This window comes from Polypterus senegalus, chromosome 11 (assembly GCF_016835505.1).
Source record: "Polypterus senegalus isolate Bchr_013 chromosome 11, ASM1683550v1, whole genome shotgun sequence".
NCBI lineage: Eukaryota > Metazoa > Chordata > Cladistia > Polypteriformes > Polypteridae > Polypterus > Polypterus senegalus.
In genome coordinates, this window is record NC_053164.1 from 60336336 (window position 1) to 60353646 (window position 17311).

Sequence of the window (17311 nt, forward strand, 5' to 3'; positions counted from 1 at the left end):
CTGTTGTACATCAACTTTGCACAAAGCTTTTTCATCATTTTCCAAATACTCCCACCATCTTTCATTTAACTCAGTCTCATCTTTTATTTCTGAACCATCAGTGTGTTTTACACAGTCATCTTAGTATGTTAAATTCTCCGATAGCTCCTTTAATGTTTGCTCTGGTATTGTTTCTTTTCACTTATATCTCTAATTCAACACCTCAACATTTCCTAAAATCAGCTTTTGCTTTCCTTGTGGCTCTAATGCATTCCTTGTTGACTCTTATATATTCTAGATATATATTGATTATGAGCAATTAGCAGTTTGACCATCTTCTTTATCAATTCCTTGCTGTTTATGGAACAGCCTATGGTCTGTATTACCAAACTCTGCTGCCAGAAACACTCTCGTGTCTTCAACTGATGTTCCCCATCTTCGGTTAATAAAGATGTGATCTATCTGACTCTTTGTACCTTGTGTGTTTCTGCTGTAGTGAGTGTATTAATGTACGTACAGTAATCCCTCGCTATATCGCGCTTTGACTTTCGCGGTTTCACTCTATCGCGGATTTTAAATGTAAGCACATCTAAATATATATCACGGATTTTTGCTGATTCGCCGCTTTCTGCGGACAATGGGTCTTTTAATTTAGGTTACATGCTTCCTCAGTTTGATTGCCCAGTTGATTTCATACAAGGGACGCTATTGGCGGATGGCTTAGAAGCTACCCAATCAGAGCATGTATTACATATTAACTAAAACTCCTCAATGCTATAAGATATGCTTCCCGCGTGGCGCTTGTTTGCTTCTCTCTGTCTCTCATTCTCTCTGCCTGACGGAGGGGGTGTGAGCAGAGGGGGCTGTTTACACAGTGGCTGTTTGCCTAGAAGATAGGACGCTCCTCTACAAAATGCCGCTTTATCACGCGGTGCTTCTGTATACTTAAAAGCAGGTATTGATTTTTTGATTGTTTGCTTTTCTTAGCGAGCGCTCTCTGACATTATCTGCTCTTCACGGTGCTCCTTTGAAGATAAGATATGTTTGCATTCTTTTAATTGTGAGAAAGAACTGCCATCTCTGTCTTGTAATGAAGCACAGTTTAAACGTTTGACTAAAGGGTGTTATTTCATGTCTAGAGGGCTCTAATAATGTTAACAGTGTGGGAGAGTTTATAAGGGCTTAAAATATATAAAAATTACTACACAAACATATGGTTTCTACTTCGCGGATTTTCACCTATCGCGGGGGGGTCTGGAACGCAACCCCCGCGATCGAGGAGGGATTACTGTAGTATGTTTGAAAAACATACAAGTTATGCTCATTTGATGTGCTGCGCGTAATTCTAGGAGTCTAACGCGGCTATCATTTCTTTCCTCTCCATTAATTCCACATTTTCCAATTACATCCTTCCAGGTTTTAGAATCCACACCAATTCTTGCATTAAAGTCTTCCATTATTATAACCATGTCTCTTTTCAGTATATTCTTAATGACCTGATTCGAAACTCAATAGATTGCTTCCTTGGATTGATCATCTGCTACTTTGGTTGATTCATAGCAGGTAACAAAAGTTACAGATACATTCTTGGCACCACATTTCAACCACATAATCTGTTCATCTATTGGTTACCACAATATTAAGCAACTGTTCGGAAGGTTGCTGGTTCGAATCCTGTAAATGCCAAAAGGGACTCTGCTCTGTTAGGCCCTTGAGCAAGGCCCTTAACCTGCAACTGCTGAGTGCTTTGAGTAGTGAGAAAAGCGCAATATAAATGGAAATAATTATTATTATTATTACTCCTCCATATACCTTGTCTTCACCCTTCACAACTGAGTAATGCACCATGTATCTTCCAACTTTATATTTACCAGATCTTTTCCATTTTGTTTCACTTACACATATGTCCACACCATACTTCTCCAGATTTCTATATGTCAATTCATCTCTGCCATCTCAATCTTGATCCATTGTTGTTACATTAATACAATCAATTTTAGCCCTTGTTGTTGGTCAGATTGCTCCCCATATGGTTTGTTGGCTCCCATATTATAGGTTCCCTTTGTGGCTTTCACCACATGACTTCATACTTGCTTCCTTATTCACCCTATGCCTTGCTCTCAGACCCATCTGGCAGTTTTCTCCTTCATTTTCATAGCATATAAACTTTTTCCAAGAACAGTGTACTGGCCCATAGCTAAACTCTTTGCTGGTTTTCCTGACTGTACTGGCTAGCACATTTACAGTAGCGACTCCTACTGTAGTCACCACTATGCCACTCCTGTTGACCTATTCGTCTGTGTTTAATCTATAATCATTAATAATGTACAGCATTCTGAAATAATTTGCAGACATATTTTCATAACCACAGAGCAAATACAATACTTGACTTGTTGCTCATTTAACTGTGATCATGTAGTTCGGTTTAAATCACACTTGCTACAGTGCAAATTCTTTTCCCTTAACTACTGAGTGCATAGGAGTATAGGACAATGTAAGCTTAAAGCACATTTTGAACTTTCAGTTACTATCAGTTATTCAGAAACTATCTACACAGGTCAGAAATTTCAGGATTTTTAAAGTGATGGCTTGTTTTGTGTCATATAAAACATAGGTATATGAATATATGAAGCATAACAATAAAAGCTCTTCTCACAAGGTCTCACCTAGCGCTCAACATAACACACACATCAGTGTTTTGTCTATGTACCACAATTGAGTATTCTCATTCTTACTGTGGATACTACTAAGATGTGTAAAATCCATGCCCACATTTTTAACATCAGTCAAATAAAAAGGGAAATGCTTCACTCAACTATATGACAGGACTGAATGGCAATATAAGCCATTTTAAAATATAAAAAAAAACTAAAAATATCATATCATGAAACACACACTAGATGAGCATGGTATTGTTGGGTCCCACAAAATCCCTAGTCCAATCTACTACCTTAAAAATCTCAAAAATGAGATATGACACCTGTGCATGGTGAATTTTAATTTGCCACTTTCCCCACTGCTGGGACAATGACCTTGTGGCTACTTTCCCATAACCACTTCAAGGGCTTTCAGGTGAAGCCCAGGATTGCTACTCTGTCAATTTTGCCTTCCAAACAATTTTTGGAATATAGGGGTAAGTAAAACGTTATTTCAGGGAAAACACCAAAAAGCACTTGTATTGAATAAAATACTAAACTGCACTCTTAAGAGTAAAACACTGAGTGTGTTTAGTTGCACAACCAAAACTGGGATAAGGTGAGTAACCTACTTATGTCAGAATCCGGGTTTTTTAAAAACCTAACTTTAATTGTGCAAGTCCACTTATACTTTAAAAAAAGATTAAAAATCATCAACAGCCATCGTGAATCTGAAAACAAGCATGGAGCATGCATCTCCTGAGCAGTGTGGGGAACGTTACATGTAAAAGTTATTTAGTTAGATTACTTATTATTTACAAAAAAAGTAACTAAATATCTTATACTAGCCGAAGCCCACCATAGCATACGGCAGTGTAAGAATAGGAACGGAAAATGGTGAGAAAGGAATTTAGGATAACAAAGGCTTAGGAAACCACCGTCGCAGTATAGCGAAAATAGCAAGGAATGAAACCAATGCCAATTGTCGAGAGAGTACCTTCCTGTAGCAGGCTATGGAAAACATAGACATATATAGATAGACACTGCATTCACTGTGTTGCCCAGTTGACACGATAAGTCAGCACGTCTGCCCTATTGCAAGTGGTAAAAATGCCATTAAAACTAATACAGGTAGACATGGAAACCGGGTTTTCTGATGAAAAAACAATAATGTTTTAAACAGTATCGTTTACATACAACAGATTTTGGCGAATCGTTTACATGCAATTATTTATATCCATTTATACACTAATAATGGCAATTATTAAATAGTTCCTCCCGTATAAGTAACATTTATCGGACTGCTTTCTTCCATCTCCGAAACATTTCTAGACTTCGTCCTGTTCTAACGGAACACAGTACTAAAGTATTGGTTTATGCCCGAGTCACCTCACATATAGATTATTGTAATGGTATTCTATCTGTCATCCCACAAAAACATATTCATCTCTTACAATTTATTCAAAATTCTGCTGCCAGGATAATAACCTGATGTTCTAAATCCACTGAACATACTACACCTATTGTTTCTAAACTTCACAGCTGTTAACTACAGAATACAATACTAAATACGTCTCAACATTTAAATCTCTCCACAACCTCACTGATCTCCTACAGACTGACACACCTATCGCTCACTCAGATTCTCATCTGCAGCTGTACTTTCTGTACCACACATCAAACTCTGTGCTATGGGAGCTCGAGCGTCTCTCATAGTGCTCCTCAACTTGGAAATTCTCTTCTCTCTCATATACATCAGCTTGATTCAATAACACATTTTAAAACTACCCTCAAAACTTGTCTTTTCAAACTGGCATACCAATTGTGAATTTTGCACTGTTACTGTCAGTTATCTTTGTTTGCTAATTATTGCTGTTTGATCGAGAGCAACAGTGGATGCGGATGTAGGATTAGAGATGGTGGGTGGGGCTCGGTCGTGCGTATCCTATGGTCTTAGAGTTGGTGGGCGTGGCTCTCTGTCTTGCTTGCCCTTAATTAGAGTTGGCAGGCGTGACTCTCTGTCTGCGTGCGCTCTCTGTCTTGCTTGTTCTTAGTTAGTTAGCGGGTGGGGCTCTGTCGAGCGTATCTCACGGTCTTAGAGTTGGCGGGCGGGGCTCTGTGAGTTGGTTGGCGTGGCTCTGTCTTGCTTGCGCTCATTGTCTTGCGTGCCCTTAGTGAATTATATATATATATATATAGATTGTTGCAAGTAGTTAAAAACAGTGCATTACGTTTACTTTATTTTTATAAAAAACTGCTGAAAAGCTAGAATAGAGAAAGTAAAGACTATGGATAAGCAGTTATGCCTTGCAGCTAAAGAAATTGCTGGCCCTGCCCCTTGTAGGATACAGTTTAAATGATGTACAGCACCAACTATTCAGACACTATGTTTATGCCAGAGCATCTCATCTTGCATCTTGGTAATAACGAAAGGTAAAGCAGGAATCAAGTCTGGGCAGAACATCAATCCACTAAAGAGAACAATTGCTCTCTCTTCTACTTACTCATATCTGGCCAGTTTAAACTCATCATTCAACTTAACCATCACATGTTTGGGATGTAGGAGGAAATATGAGCATTTGAGAAAAACATGTGGTCTTAACTAGATCTGAAACTAAAACTTATAGGGGTTTTCTGGCAATATGACAGTATGTTGTGTAAATTTGTTCCAATCAAACTATCCAATTTAGAAAGTAAGAGCACAAAAAAGCACAGAAACAGTTATATGACAAGATGTGAAAAATGGAGAGTATTGCTTTTCTTTGCACACCAAATCATCTTTTATTACAATATAAGCATGCAAAAAAGAGTGTGTTCCCAAAAGGAAATGCACTTTTTCTAAAAAAAAGATTTCATTGTTCCTTTTACGAGAACAAATTGCTGCTGAAAACAGCATGCATTACCAAGAAGTTTCAAAAGAGCTGTAAGATTAACGTTATTTCCCATGCTGATTTTCATAAATGAAGCTGGTGGTAATAACTGGAACAAGGCAGGATTGCACACCACCAAACCATACCAAAAATACACTTCTTTAAACTGATACAAATCCACTTCACCATAGACAAATATACCACTAAAACCTAATTTCATGTACTGTTGTCTGTAATGATTAATGGTTTTCATTACAAAAATTACAAATTTAAACCAGTTATACAAGCAGAGTGAATGAGTTTCATTTTCGTGTTGCATTAATGTTGCAAGCAGACAAGCACTTCTTGCCTTTATGCAGCCTTAAAATATTGACAGTTTAAAAAAAAAGTCACATCGGGCAGTATGGCTGAATATCCAGAACAAGATGCTACATAGAGTCATGTTTGCAAATGCAAGATCACTCATAAGATGCAAGAGGCTGTCAAGGTATTGGTCTGAGTGCAAGACAGAATCTCAGTGGGTCAGCCCTGTCCCTGCCAATGAATAGGGTAACCTTGGAGATTTTTCAGTCACCCATTGAAGGATATCTGATCTGAAACAGCCCAGTGCAGGTGCTACACATGTCCAAGCAGTTAAAGAGAAGATGACACAGAGAGGAGTCACGCGATTTGTTATACCTCACTCATACTTCCCACAACACAGACATGGTATGTTGTTGTTTTGTTGCTGTTTAATTAATTGTATGTTACCTAATATAGTCAATATTATAAACTTATTATAAACTGCAGCCCTCCAGAACTGAATCTGCCCACCCCTGTTCTAGGATAATGTGCAATTTAAAACATCTAAATAAATAACCATATCAGATACATATTTGGAATTTTTTTTCAGTCTGTTCTTTGCTATTTAAAAGCCTCATCTAGACATATTTTTGAAGTAATGAATGTCTTCTCCTCTCCAGGTAATGGCTTCAGAGTTGACTCGTATGTATCACATGCAGTTAAACACAAGCTGAACAATAACAGTGCTGATCATGTACAAAAGCTGGACTAGGATTTTATGTTTCAGTTTATTTAAATTTAATTGTTTGTGTAATTGTTAGTGCTTTCGGTATGTTGCCTTGCAATGTAGCAGTTCAAACAATATGTATTGGTTTTCCCTTAAATAATAGCAATCCCTGGGGGATGGGGAGGTGTTTCATGGTCATTGGGAGTTGTTTCTGCTACACAAAACGTTTCAATAAACAAGCTCAAATTATGAATATGCTTGAAGGAAACAAAATAAATGTGTGATTAATATGCAGTTAATTTTCTATAAAAAATTTTAATCATTAAACAGCAGCTTTACAATTCAAGTGTTTTAACTTTGATAAAACAAAACATTTCATGTCTTTCTTTAGTATGCTTCCACAGGCTACAAAATTGTAGGTAATTCTCCTTTAAAATGTTATGAAGCAAAATTTCTAGAAGTGTTATAACAAGGGATGAAATCAAACTGGCAATACTATAGATACTAGGTGTTATTGCAGGGTCTGGGTGCAAGAATTCAAAATTTTACTTCAGTATCCAGTTACAAACAAAGTGTATAAAGCACAATACACTATCCAAAAATGCAAAAATAAATAATGCAATCAGCAACTTTTAAAAGTGATAAAAGACCAAAGAAATAATGTAAGATAATAGTTATACAAAAGAGCAGTAGAAATACTATTACTGGGATAAACAAACACCTTATGTTTTGATTTAAAAAGTCTAATGACTATAGATCTCTGAATCCAACCACAAGTGAATTCCAGACCTTAAAATCACAGTAATCACACAAATATGACTCTATAGGTTCTACAAATGACCACCTGATGGCAAATTGAAAACCCAATTTGATAACTTGCTAGCCTTTCTGGGTTGAAAACATACCACTTTTATTTCTCTGAAGCTGAACTTTTTCCTCTTTATTTACTTCTTCTTCTTTCGGCTGCTCCTTTTAGGGGTTGCCACAGTGGATCATCTTCTTCCATATCTTTGTCCTCTGCATCTTGTTCTGTTACACCCATCACCTGCATGTCCTTTCTCACCACATCCAGAAACCTTCGCTTAGGTCTTCCTCTTTTTCTCTTGCCTGGCAGCTCTATCCTTACCATCCTTCTCCCAATATACTCAGCATCTCTCCTCTGCACATGTCCAAACCAACGCAATCTCGCCACTCTGACTTTGTCTCCCAACCATCCAACTTGAGCTGATTTCTTATCCTATCCATCCTCATCACATCCCGTGCAAATCTTAGCATCTTTAACTCTGCTACCTCCAGCTCTGTCTCCTGCTTTATGGTCAGTGCCACCGTCTCCAACACATATAACATTGTTGGTCTCACTACCATCCTGTAGACCTTCCCTTTCACTCTTGCTGGTACTCGTCTGTCACAAATCACTCCTGACACTCTTCTCCACTCATTCCACTTTGCCTGCATTCTCTCTTTTCACCTCTCTTCCAACAATCCCCATTACTATGGAAGATTATTTCAACCATATGCCTATAACAACTGGCACTGCACATGTGTGTTCTCTTATACTGACAAGCAGAGATTCAGAAACAAAAACCTATGTGTATCATATACACGTACATTCTTAAATCCACATAATCCAACATAAGGCCAAAGTGCACATTTAAAAAGTCACTTTAGTTTATTTTGTACAGATATTTTTTGTGCCTCACCCTAAAGACATAGGCTCCATAAATCTTCTGAAAGATTTTCAGAAAGCAAATTGTCCTTGTATGCATGAAATATGTACCATCATATGTGAATGTACTTCTGCTCAATAGGATTGCATACATTCATATGTATATGCATGCCATTTCATTCAAAATTCTGAAGCAAGGATTTGATAAAATCTAAATTGCAAATTACTTATGAATGTTTAGAGATGCTAAAGGCATACAATAAACAAATATCTATACAACAATTGTATATATGGCAGAAATAAACTGTGCTAATGAAAGAAACAAAGTACAAGTTCTGGGTTTTTAAAAGAAAAATACAAATCCACTTCTAAGGTGTGTAAAAATGTTAAAAAGGATGATGGATTCACTATTATGACATTGTCAACACTGAAGAATAGAAACAATGTAAAACAAGCAAAGCAATTTGTGGATTTTTTTTTTTATCTAGGACTCATACTTATATTACACCATTGTGAAAGGATGTTAATGGCTCCCATCTCTTTCATGTACATGATGAAATGATCATAGAATATGCCGGTTAACACTGAAACTGGATGCAATAATCACAGTATATGCGAAGGATAAAATAAATGATCGATTGCTTGAAATGGTACATAACACATCGGCTATATAACTAATTTATGTGACTTGGATTTGATACATGCCTCTTATCCCACAGTATTAAAACATACCAATTTTTAAAGCCAAGATATAAATTCCTATGTATTCCTTGCAAGAGAAAAAGCAGTGAAGGATTGGCTTACTGGTGCAAGAAAGAGCTGAAAATATCCCGAGGTAAACACCAGGTATCTCTTGACTTGAGGATGCTCCAGAAAGCTCCGAAGAGGATTAAGGTTCACGGCTGGAATCTGAAATACACAGACAATATTACACCATAGAGCAAAACATAGAAAATAAAATGTTAATAAATTATTCCAAATATGGAATTGTATAACCCAATTGTGCTCCACTCATTTAGAATCTGGAACCAATGTAGAAAGCATTTTAAGACGGAGAAGCTTCTATCTGTGGCACCTCTGCAAGAGAACCACCTCTTTCAACCACAAACATATGCAGTTTTTAATATCTGGAAAAAATTTGGAATTAACTTGCTTAGAGATCTTTATATAGACAACGTCTTTGCTTCCTATGAACAATTACATTCCAAATTTAACATTCCAGCTACACATTTCTTTCACTATCTTCAAATCAGGAACTTTTTTTAAACAGAACCTTCCAGATTTTCCTCATCTTGCACCCTCATCCATGCTGGAAAAAATATTGCTCAATCTCAAGGACTTAAACTCCATCTCTACAATATATAAAATCATTTTACAATCCCTCCCTTTTAAAGACCCAAGAGGACACTGGGAAAACGATCTCTCAATTAATATATCAGAAAAGGAGTGGAAAGTAGCAATGCAGAGAATTCACTCGAGTTCCATATGCGCAAAGCATATAATTATACAACTTAAAATTATTTATCGACCACGTCTGTCTCGACTAAAACTCTTCAAAATGTTTCCAGGGCATGATCCAACCTGTGAACGTTGCAACCAAGTCCCAGCCTCACTGGGTCACATGTTCTGGGCCTGCACCAAATAAACATTATTCTGGACAAAAAATTTTAATTACCTCTCAGACAGCCTTGGACTCACAATCCCTCCTAACCCATTAACAGCTGTGTTTGGGGTTCTTCTGGAGGGGCTTAAAGTGGAGAAGGACAAACAAATTGTGATTGCATTTACTACACTTTTGGCATGCAGACTTATTCTGATAAACTGGAAGAACCCAAACTCTCCTCTTTTAAGTCAGTGGGAAACCGATGTGTTATATTATTTGAAATTGTAAAAAATCAAATACTCAGTTAGAGGATCCGTATAGATTTTTTTCAAAACATGGCAGGATCTAATCAGTAATATTTTAAAATAAGTTCATGAAGCATAGAGAATTTATTAATTTGGGTATGTTTAAAAGCTGTAAAATTTTTATGCCGTTTGGCTTGCTCTCTCTCTCTCAAGGGTGGGGATCGATCTGTTCTTAACTCAATTTTTCTTTTTGTAAAAACTTGATTGCTTTGTATGGATTGCAATAAAATAAATAAAAGAAGAAAAAAAAAGTACTATTTTAAAGTTTGAAATCTCAACAAAGATATACTCTTTGGAGTTATCCCTATGTTTAAATGAGTTCTTCTCGGTTTATGTCCTTTTCACTCCCACACAGGGGGATCTCCAAACACCAAATACAGCATGACTAGGTTGAAATTTAAGCCTCCACAAGCTGCAAGGAAGCACTGCTTCACAGTGTACCACAGTGCGCTTTATCTTGTTGTGTACTGTTACATTACTGAACTGTATCATACAGGTCACTATAATTATTAATCATAAAATTATCTTCCTTTGTCAAAAGTGTATATTCCCATATTACACCAAATCCCCTGCATATCCCCCTCTAGCACAATCTTTCATCTAGTTTTTCATCTCCCTCTCCTTTCTCCTGGCAACGTCATCTCTATTTTTCTGCTTAGCACATTAGCACACATTTTCCTCTTTTCTCTGTACATGTCCAGCATATTGGAGTCATTGTACCTTCATGTCCATTCCAGAACTTTAACCTCCTCCAAATGTACCTATTTTATACTTAATCCATTTTGCCCACTTCCATCACAGCATTTTAATTTCTTTAGCTTCAGTTCTTTCAGTCTTCCTTCTAGTTGTTTTACAAGTTCTGCACTATACGATATTGCTACATTCACTACCATTTTCTATATTTTACCTCTTATCTTTTCTGTTGTTCTTTTGTCACAGATTATTCCAATATACCTTGTCTACCTTTTTCATCCGACTCTGATTCTCTGCCCAGTTTGCATCTTTAGGGCTCCATCACTTAGGAACTTTGAATTACTGACCATAAGTACAAAAAGGACTCCACTTCTTCTAACTCATCTACTCCTAATTTCATGATTCAATTCTCATAGTCTTTATTTCAGTTATAGAGCACATATAAAACTTGTAATCTGTTTATCTTCACCCCATACCCCGAAAATTTTTCCACTTTAATTTCCAGTTGCAACCTTGTACCTTCACAAAACTCAAAATCATCTGCAACAACTGACCACAGTGGCCCTTTCTTCACTCCCTTGCTTATCTCTTTTAATATTATTAAAATCAGTAAGGGGCTCAATGAAAATCCCTGATATAATCTAACTTTCACATATTATTAATGAGTCTTGTGTTCTGCTTTCTTCTCAAGCCTCTCCACATCTCTTCTCTTGGCACCCCATCACAGCCTTTCCCAAGGTCATCAACAGCTGATGCTTGACCTTTCTTTCCTTCTCTTTATGTCTCCAATATCAACAATGTAAATAATGTATCTATGGTTCCTCTTCCTGGTCTAAAACCAAACTGATATTCTGTAACATTCACTATTTCTCTTAATCTTTTTTCAATTTCCTTTTCCCCTATTTTAATGTTATGAGACTGTAGCCTAATAAAGCCTGCAATATTTGCTAAATATAAGAACATACAGTATATAATAAGAATGTAACGATGTTATAATCTTTTGTTACTATTTGTTAACATGTATATGCACTCTAAGGCAAGCATTATATAAGAATACATTTAGTACTTAATTAGAATTGAAATTTCCATTACATTGACTTGGTTCAAATTTAACTTGATGTTAAAAGAATACACAATAACATCTGACCAACAGACGTTATTTAAACTGAAGCTTTACAATAACTAATTAAACATGCTCTGAATTGAACATCCAACTCTGTTTAAAATTCCATGAAGAAAATAATACATAATGCATAAGTATGTACTTTTGGGTGAGAATTAAAGATTTGATAATGAGCTCTTTAAGTGCTGGAACAGAAGTTCTGTCAAGCAATTCTATACCCCATTGGCCATAAAACAAAGGCAAACAATAAGAATCATACAAATTAACATCAACTAAGAGTGGATTATATTATATTAACTTCTAATATACATTACAGCATCAAAAATGAGATTTGTGAAAAGGTGTTAAGGAAAATATTAGAAATGTGCATATACAGTATAGCCAACATCCAACTAAATGCAGAATTCTAATGATCCAATACAAAAAATGCCATTAAAAGCTATTAGAGCTTAAATTCAAATTAATTAAAGACAAAAACAGGCAACAAGTAATAACAGAATATTCATCACACAGTAACACCTTTTACTGTACATGAATCATCACTCTTCCTGTCTTAACCTTAACTGGCACCACTTACCTTCAACTACTGTATACGTACTTACACATCAGAGTTTTAGACTGCTATCACAAATACATTCATAAAGGTTCAAAGAACACCAACTCACAAATGTGTTACTGCAGGTTTCTCTTTGTTGGCACTTAATGATTGTTAAGTGCATGTGTTCTAGTAAAGGTACTGTAGAAATACTGAAACTGGTAAGCTCAAAAATCATTGTAATGCTGGTTTTGCAATAATAATAACTGACAAAGATATGTCTGCATATTCCAGTTATCTCAGATTTAATGCAATTTACAGCTCAGGTTCAAAAGCTTTTAGAAAAGGCTTTCTTAACATGATTTATGAAGAACACTGTTCATGTTTAGTTGTAAAACACTGTATAATCAGAATATATGCAGCACTAACACAGTCAAAACTTCTATTCCGATTCAAAATAATTTGGAAATAAAATATGCCTAGTATCTTCATTTCCTTTTTTCTCTCTCAGTCACTGCATGAATTACAAAGATACTGCTTGGCTTAATAAAGAAAACAAAACAGCATGGTACAGCAGTGATGAACATTGCTAGGTTACATCTCTGGGCACATAGGTTTGATTTGTGACACAGTTACTGCCAAGCAGAGTTTGAACATTCTTCTTGTGTTTGTTTGAGTTTTTCTATGGATTCTGATCCATAGAGAACCAAAATTCAAATATGTGAATGTAAACAAACATATAAGAAATTGAATAAATGTGAAAAAAGAAACAGAAGCATTCAGACACTAGTATAAATCCTAGCCTTAAACTTATATTTGTGTTAACTATTATAGATTTGAAGACAATCAAGAGTTTTTTAATGCACAACTGGGTTTGATTTAACAAGGCATTGTTGCGAAAATGATTGATTACTGTACAGTATATGTACTGATAAAAAGAAAAAACAAACTCGCTCAAAAAAGAAAAAACTTCCACATGTAAGCCTACTAATAACTTGTGCAATACAAACAGAATAAATATTTGCAAGAAATGATTATAACAAAATTATTTTTGGTAACAAACAATACTGAGTTAACTGCTGCAATCTCTCAACAAAAACCTATGATCTTATTAATTGACTAATCAATAAGTAGCTTCAAAATGCTTTAACAGAGGAAAAACATTACACAAATGTTTACATTTAGAAAATTTTATAAAATATTAATCTACAGGTTTAGACATTAATAGATGATGCATGTTACAAATACCAAAAAGTTTAACCCATACCTGTATCCCATTCTGAGCGAGCTGCTCTCGACACAACTCCAGGTCAAACTGGGGAAGCCAGCAAGAATTTGATGTAACAGTTAGAAGTACCTGTCCATTATAAACAGCTGCAAGTAGATACAAATGTTTAGGTTTCCACGTTAGCAATGAAACAAATCATTATGAAAGTGTAAAACAACAGAGAAAATCTGAATTCAACCACAGACAAAAATAAAGCTAAACACGCATTTCATTACCTGAATGCTGGTCACCAATGGGGCTATACAGATCTGGAGATGCTGCATCTCTCTCTGAGATATCTGGGGTAGAAATGGCTGGCCCTGCAGGCAAATAAAACCATAAACATCAAACTGTTTCATCAACAACCACCTTCCTTCACTACATTAATAGGTCTCACAGTCCATTTATACCTGAGTAAAGGAACGGTCTTCTACACCTCTTTCTAAGGAGTTTCTATGTACCCCTAGGAAAGCCAAGAAATATCTGCCTGGTGTACCTCGTGGCAGGCAAATCCATGGAGTATCTTTACTAAATGCTTAGACTACAACTGTCCCCACACTTCTGTGAAAAAGCAGCAGTTCTGATTGAGTTGTCCTTGTATTGGCAAGCTTTTCATCTCAAAATAGAGAAATTAAGCTTGACACTTCTGTGCAGGAGCCTCATTACATCTCAATGTACTTACAACGTATCTTACATCAATCAACAAAAATTGTATATTAAATGAAAAACTTGGCAGACCAGGGTGGTGGTCCCCGTCTTTAAGAAGGGGGGCTGGTGGGTGTGTCCCAACTACAGGGGGATCACATTTTTCAGCCTCCCTGGAAAAGTCTTCTTCGGGCTCCTGGAGAGGAGGGTCCATCAGATAGTCGAACCTCTGATTCAGGAGGAATAGTGTGGTTTTCATCCTAGTCGCAGAACAGTGGACCAGCTCTACACCCTTGGCAGAGTCCTGGAGGGTGCATGGGAGTTTGCCCAACCAGTCTACATGTGTTTTGTGGACTTGGAAAAGGTGTTAGACCGTGTCCCTCGGGGAATCCTGTGGGGGGCAATCCGGGAGTATGGGGTACCGGACCACCTCCCGACAGTTAGTCAAACCCATTTCTGGTGGGAGTTGGACTCCAACATGGCTTCCCTTTGTCACCGATTCTGTTCATAACTTTTATGGACAGAATTTCTAGGCACAGCCAGGGCATTGAGGGGGTCCAGTTTGGTGGGCTCAGGATTGCGTCACTGCTTTTTGCAGATGATGTTGTCCTGTTTGCTTCATCAGGCTGTGATCTTCAGCTCTCTCTGGATCGGTTCACAGCCGAGTGTGAAATGGCTGGGATGGGAATCAGCACCTCCAAATCCGAGGCCATGGTTCTCAGCTGGAAAGGGGTGGAGTACCCTCTCAGAATTGGGAGCGAGATCCTGCCCCAAGTGGACGAGTTCAAGTATCTCGGGTTCTTGTTCATGAGTGAGGGAAGAATAGAGTGGCAGATCGACAGGCGGATCAGTGCAGTGTCCACAGTGATGCGGGCTCTGCATAGGTCTGTCGTGGTGAAAAAGGAGCTGAGCCATAAGGCAACTCTATATTTACCAGTTGATCTACGTTCCTACCCTCACCTATGGTCATGAGCTATGGGTAGTGACCAAAAGAACGAGATCCCGAATACAAGCGGCTGAAATGAGTTTCCTCCGCAGGGTGTCTGGGCTTTCCCTTAAAGATAGGGTGAGAAGCTCGGTCATCTGGGAGAAGCTCAGAGTAGAGCCAACTAAAGATATCATATTACCTCACAGATGGGATGGGAAGTTGGATAGGAAGGAAGAGAAGATAGAAATTCACACTCTCTTCCTAAAGTAGTGCAGTTAAACTAAATTGAATTGTGTAAAATCTATACTAATAAAACTCAAAGCCCTCACTGACTGACTGACTGACTCATCACTAATTCTCCAACTTCCCGTGTAGGTGGAAGACTGAAATTTGGCAGGCTCATTCCTTACAGCTTAACAACATTCAATTCCTGGACCTTCCACATACATATACCTTTGTCCTTCTATTTTCTCACAACAAACGTTTTTATTGCATAGCTCCTTCTAATTCAGCAGCATATCCAAGTACTTCTTCCAGGTATCCATAATCCAAATACCATCAATCACATACCAAAAGAAAGATGAGATTTAGTAGGTATCTGCTTGATAACCTGGAACACAAATCTTTTCCCTTCCTAAGCTCACTTGGAAACTAGTCTCTCTTGGCATCTTACATCCTTGCAACTGGTTTTCTAGCATTTTGCTGTGCTTCCTTCTACCTTTATTTTCTGACTCTTCTTATGGCACTTCCCCTTTTCCTCAATTGTCATCTTTACTGTAGTTGGTCCCTTTGTCCAATCACAGATTTTTTTCTGTTTTCAACCAGATGTTGTTAAGCATACACCTGCTATAGCTTCCCTAATGATTTTGAAGCCCCCTTCTCGCTTGTGTCCAATGTTTAAACACATTAACTTACTGTTACATCAATGCTGCAGTAAACAAAATCCGAAGTTTAACATTGGACATTTTAGTGAGAGTCTAATAAAAGCAAGGAGCTAAATATATAGTATTATCAGAGTGTGGGTAATATTTACTTTCTTTTGTACATTCTTACCACTTAATTCAGTTAATTATTTCATTTACATTGATAAATTGATCTGGTGAATATTCATTTAAAGAAAATAAATACAAATAATTAAATTATTGAAATGTATGAGCACTGAAGGAATTAGATGCCTTTGTAGAAAAAAAGCCTTATTTAAGAATCTATTGATTTCACCGCTAACATAAAAATATCTCAATCAAAAACAAACAGGAAATTTTCAAAATCTAGCATATCTTCCGCCAAAATTGTTCTTTTTTTATTTTTTCTTTGTCAAATATATTAAAGAACACCTTTTCGGGAAGAGGTCTGTGTGAAATAAAATACATTCCACTTCTTGAATGTAAAGGCAATAGTTCTTATTTGGATAACTAAAATCTTTTAAAATTGGTATAGTCATCTAATAAACTATGCTGTCAGAGGACTTCATCATGGGAAAAACCTTTGGTCTTCACTTTTTCATGATAAACATTCACTTTAATATAAAAGTGACTATTTATGGCTGCCTTTTTAAAGATAAGAAATCTGAAAATGAGACAAATTTCCAAGTACTTCTGCAAGACAGCATGGATGCATTTGAGCATATAAACAGGCACACATTGTATATAATAATTATGCCTCAAAACATATGTATATTAATATGAGAATAAATATTATCTTTAACAAACTTATGCATGATAAAAACAACACTAGGTAATGAAGTGTCGGGCTGAAATTACTGCATCAAGTGCACTCACCCTTGACCCACTGCAAGATGCCATTACCATCTTCTGGTTGTGAACTGGCTGAGGATGAACATGGTGTATACAAAAGGACATTACTGTCCCAAGATCTACTTATTTGCCCGATGGCACCTTCCATTACTTCAAGGGTAAATTTCAAAACATTTGTTCAATTGCCCTAAAAAAACATAAGAATCAGTTAGAGATGGATTAATTTGACATAACTCATAATAAATTACTTACCCTAAATAGTTTTTTTTTCACTTCATAGGTCTGTTTTTTATTCAAT

General features: G+C 36.7%; 1 protein-coding gene across 3 annotated transcripts in view; it reads right to left on the bottom strand.

Annotated features, from left to right (window-relative positions):
- Nucleotides 1-17311, bottom strand: part of LOC120539056 (transmembrane protein 268) — a 68522-nt gene that overhangs the window by 44504 nt on the left and 6707 nt on the right. For all 3 annotated transcript variants that reach the window (XM_039768769.1, XM_039768767.1, XM_039768768.1), the window contains exons 3-6: nt 17038-17200; nt 13923-14006; nt 13687-13793; nt 8965-9069 (exon numbers count right to left, since the gene is read on the bottom strand). In XM_039768769.1, coding sequence (XP_039624703.1) covers nt 8965-9069; nt 13687-13793; nt 13923-14006; nt 17038-17161 — 420 coding nt within the window. In that variant the 5' untranslated portion in view covers nt 17162-17200. The remainder of the gene's footprint in view (nt 1-8964; nt 9070-13686; nt 13794-13922; nt 14007-17037; nt 17201-17311) is intronic.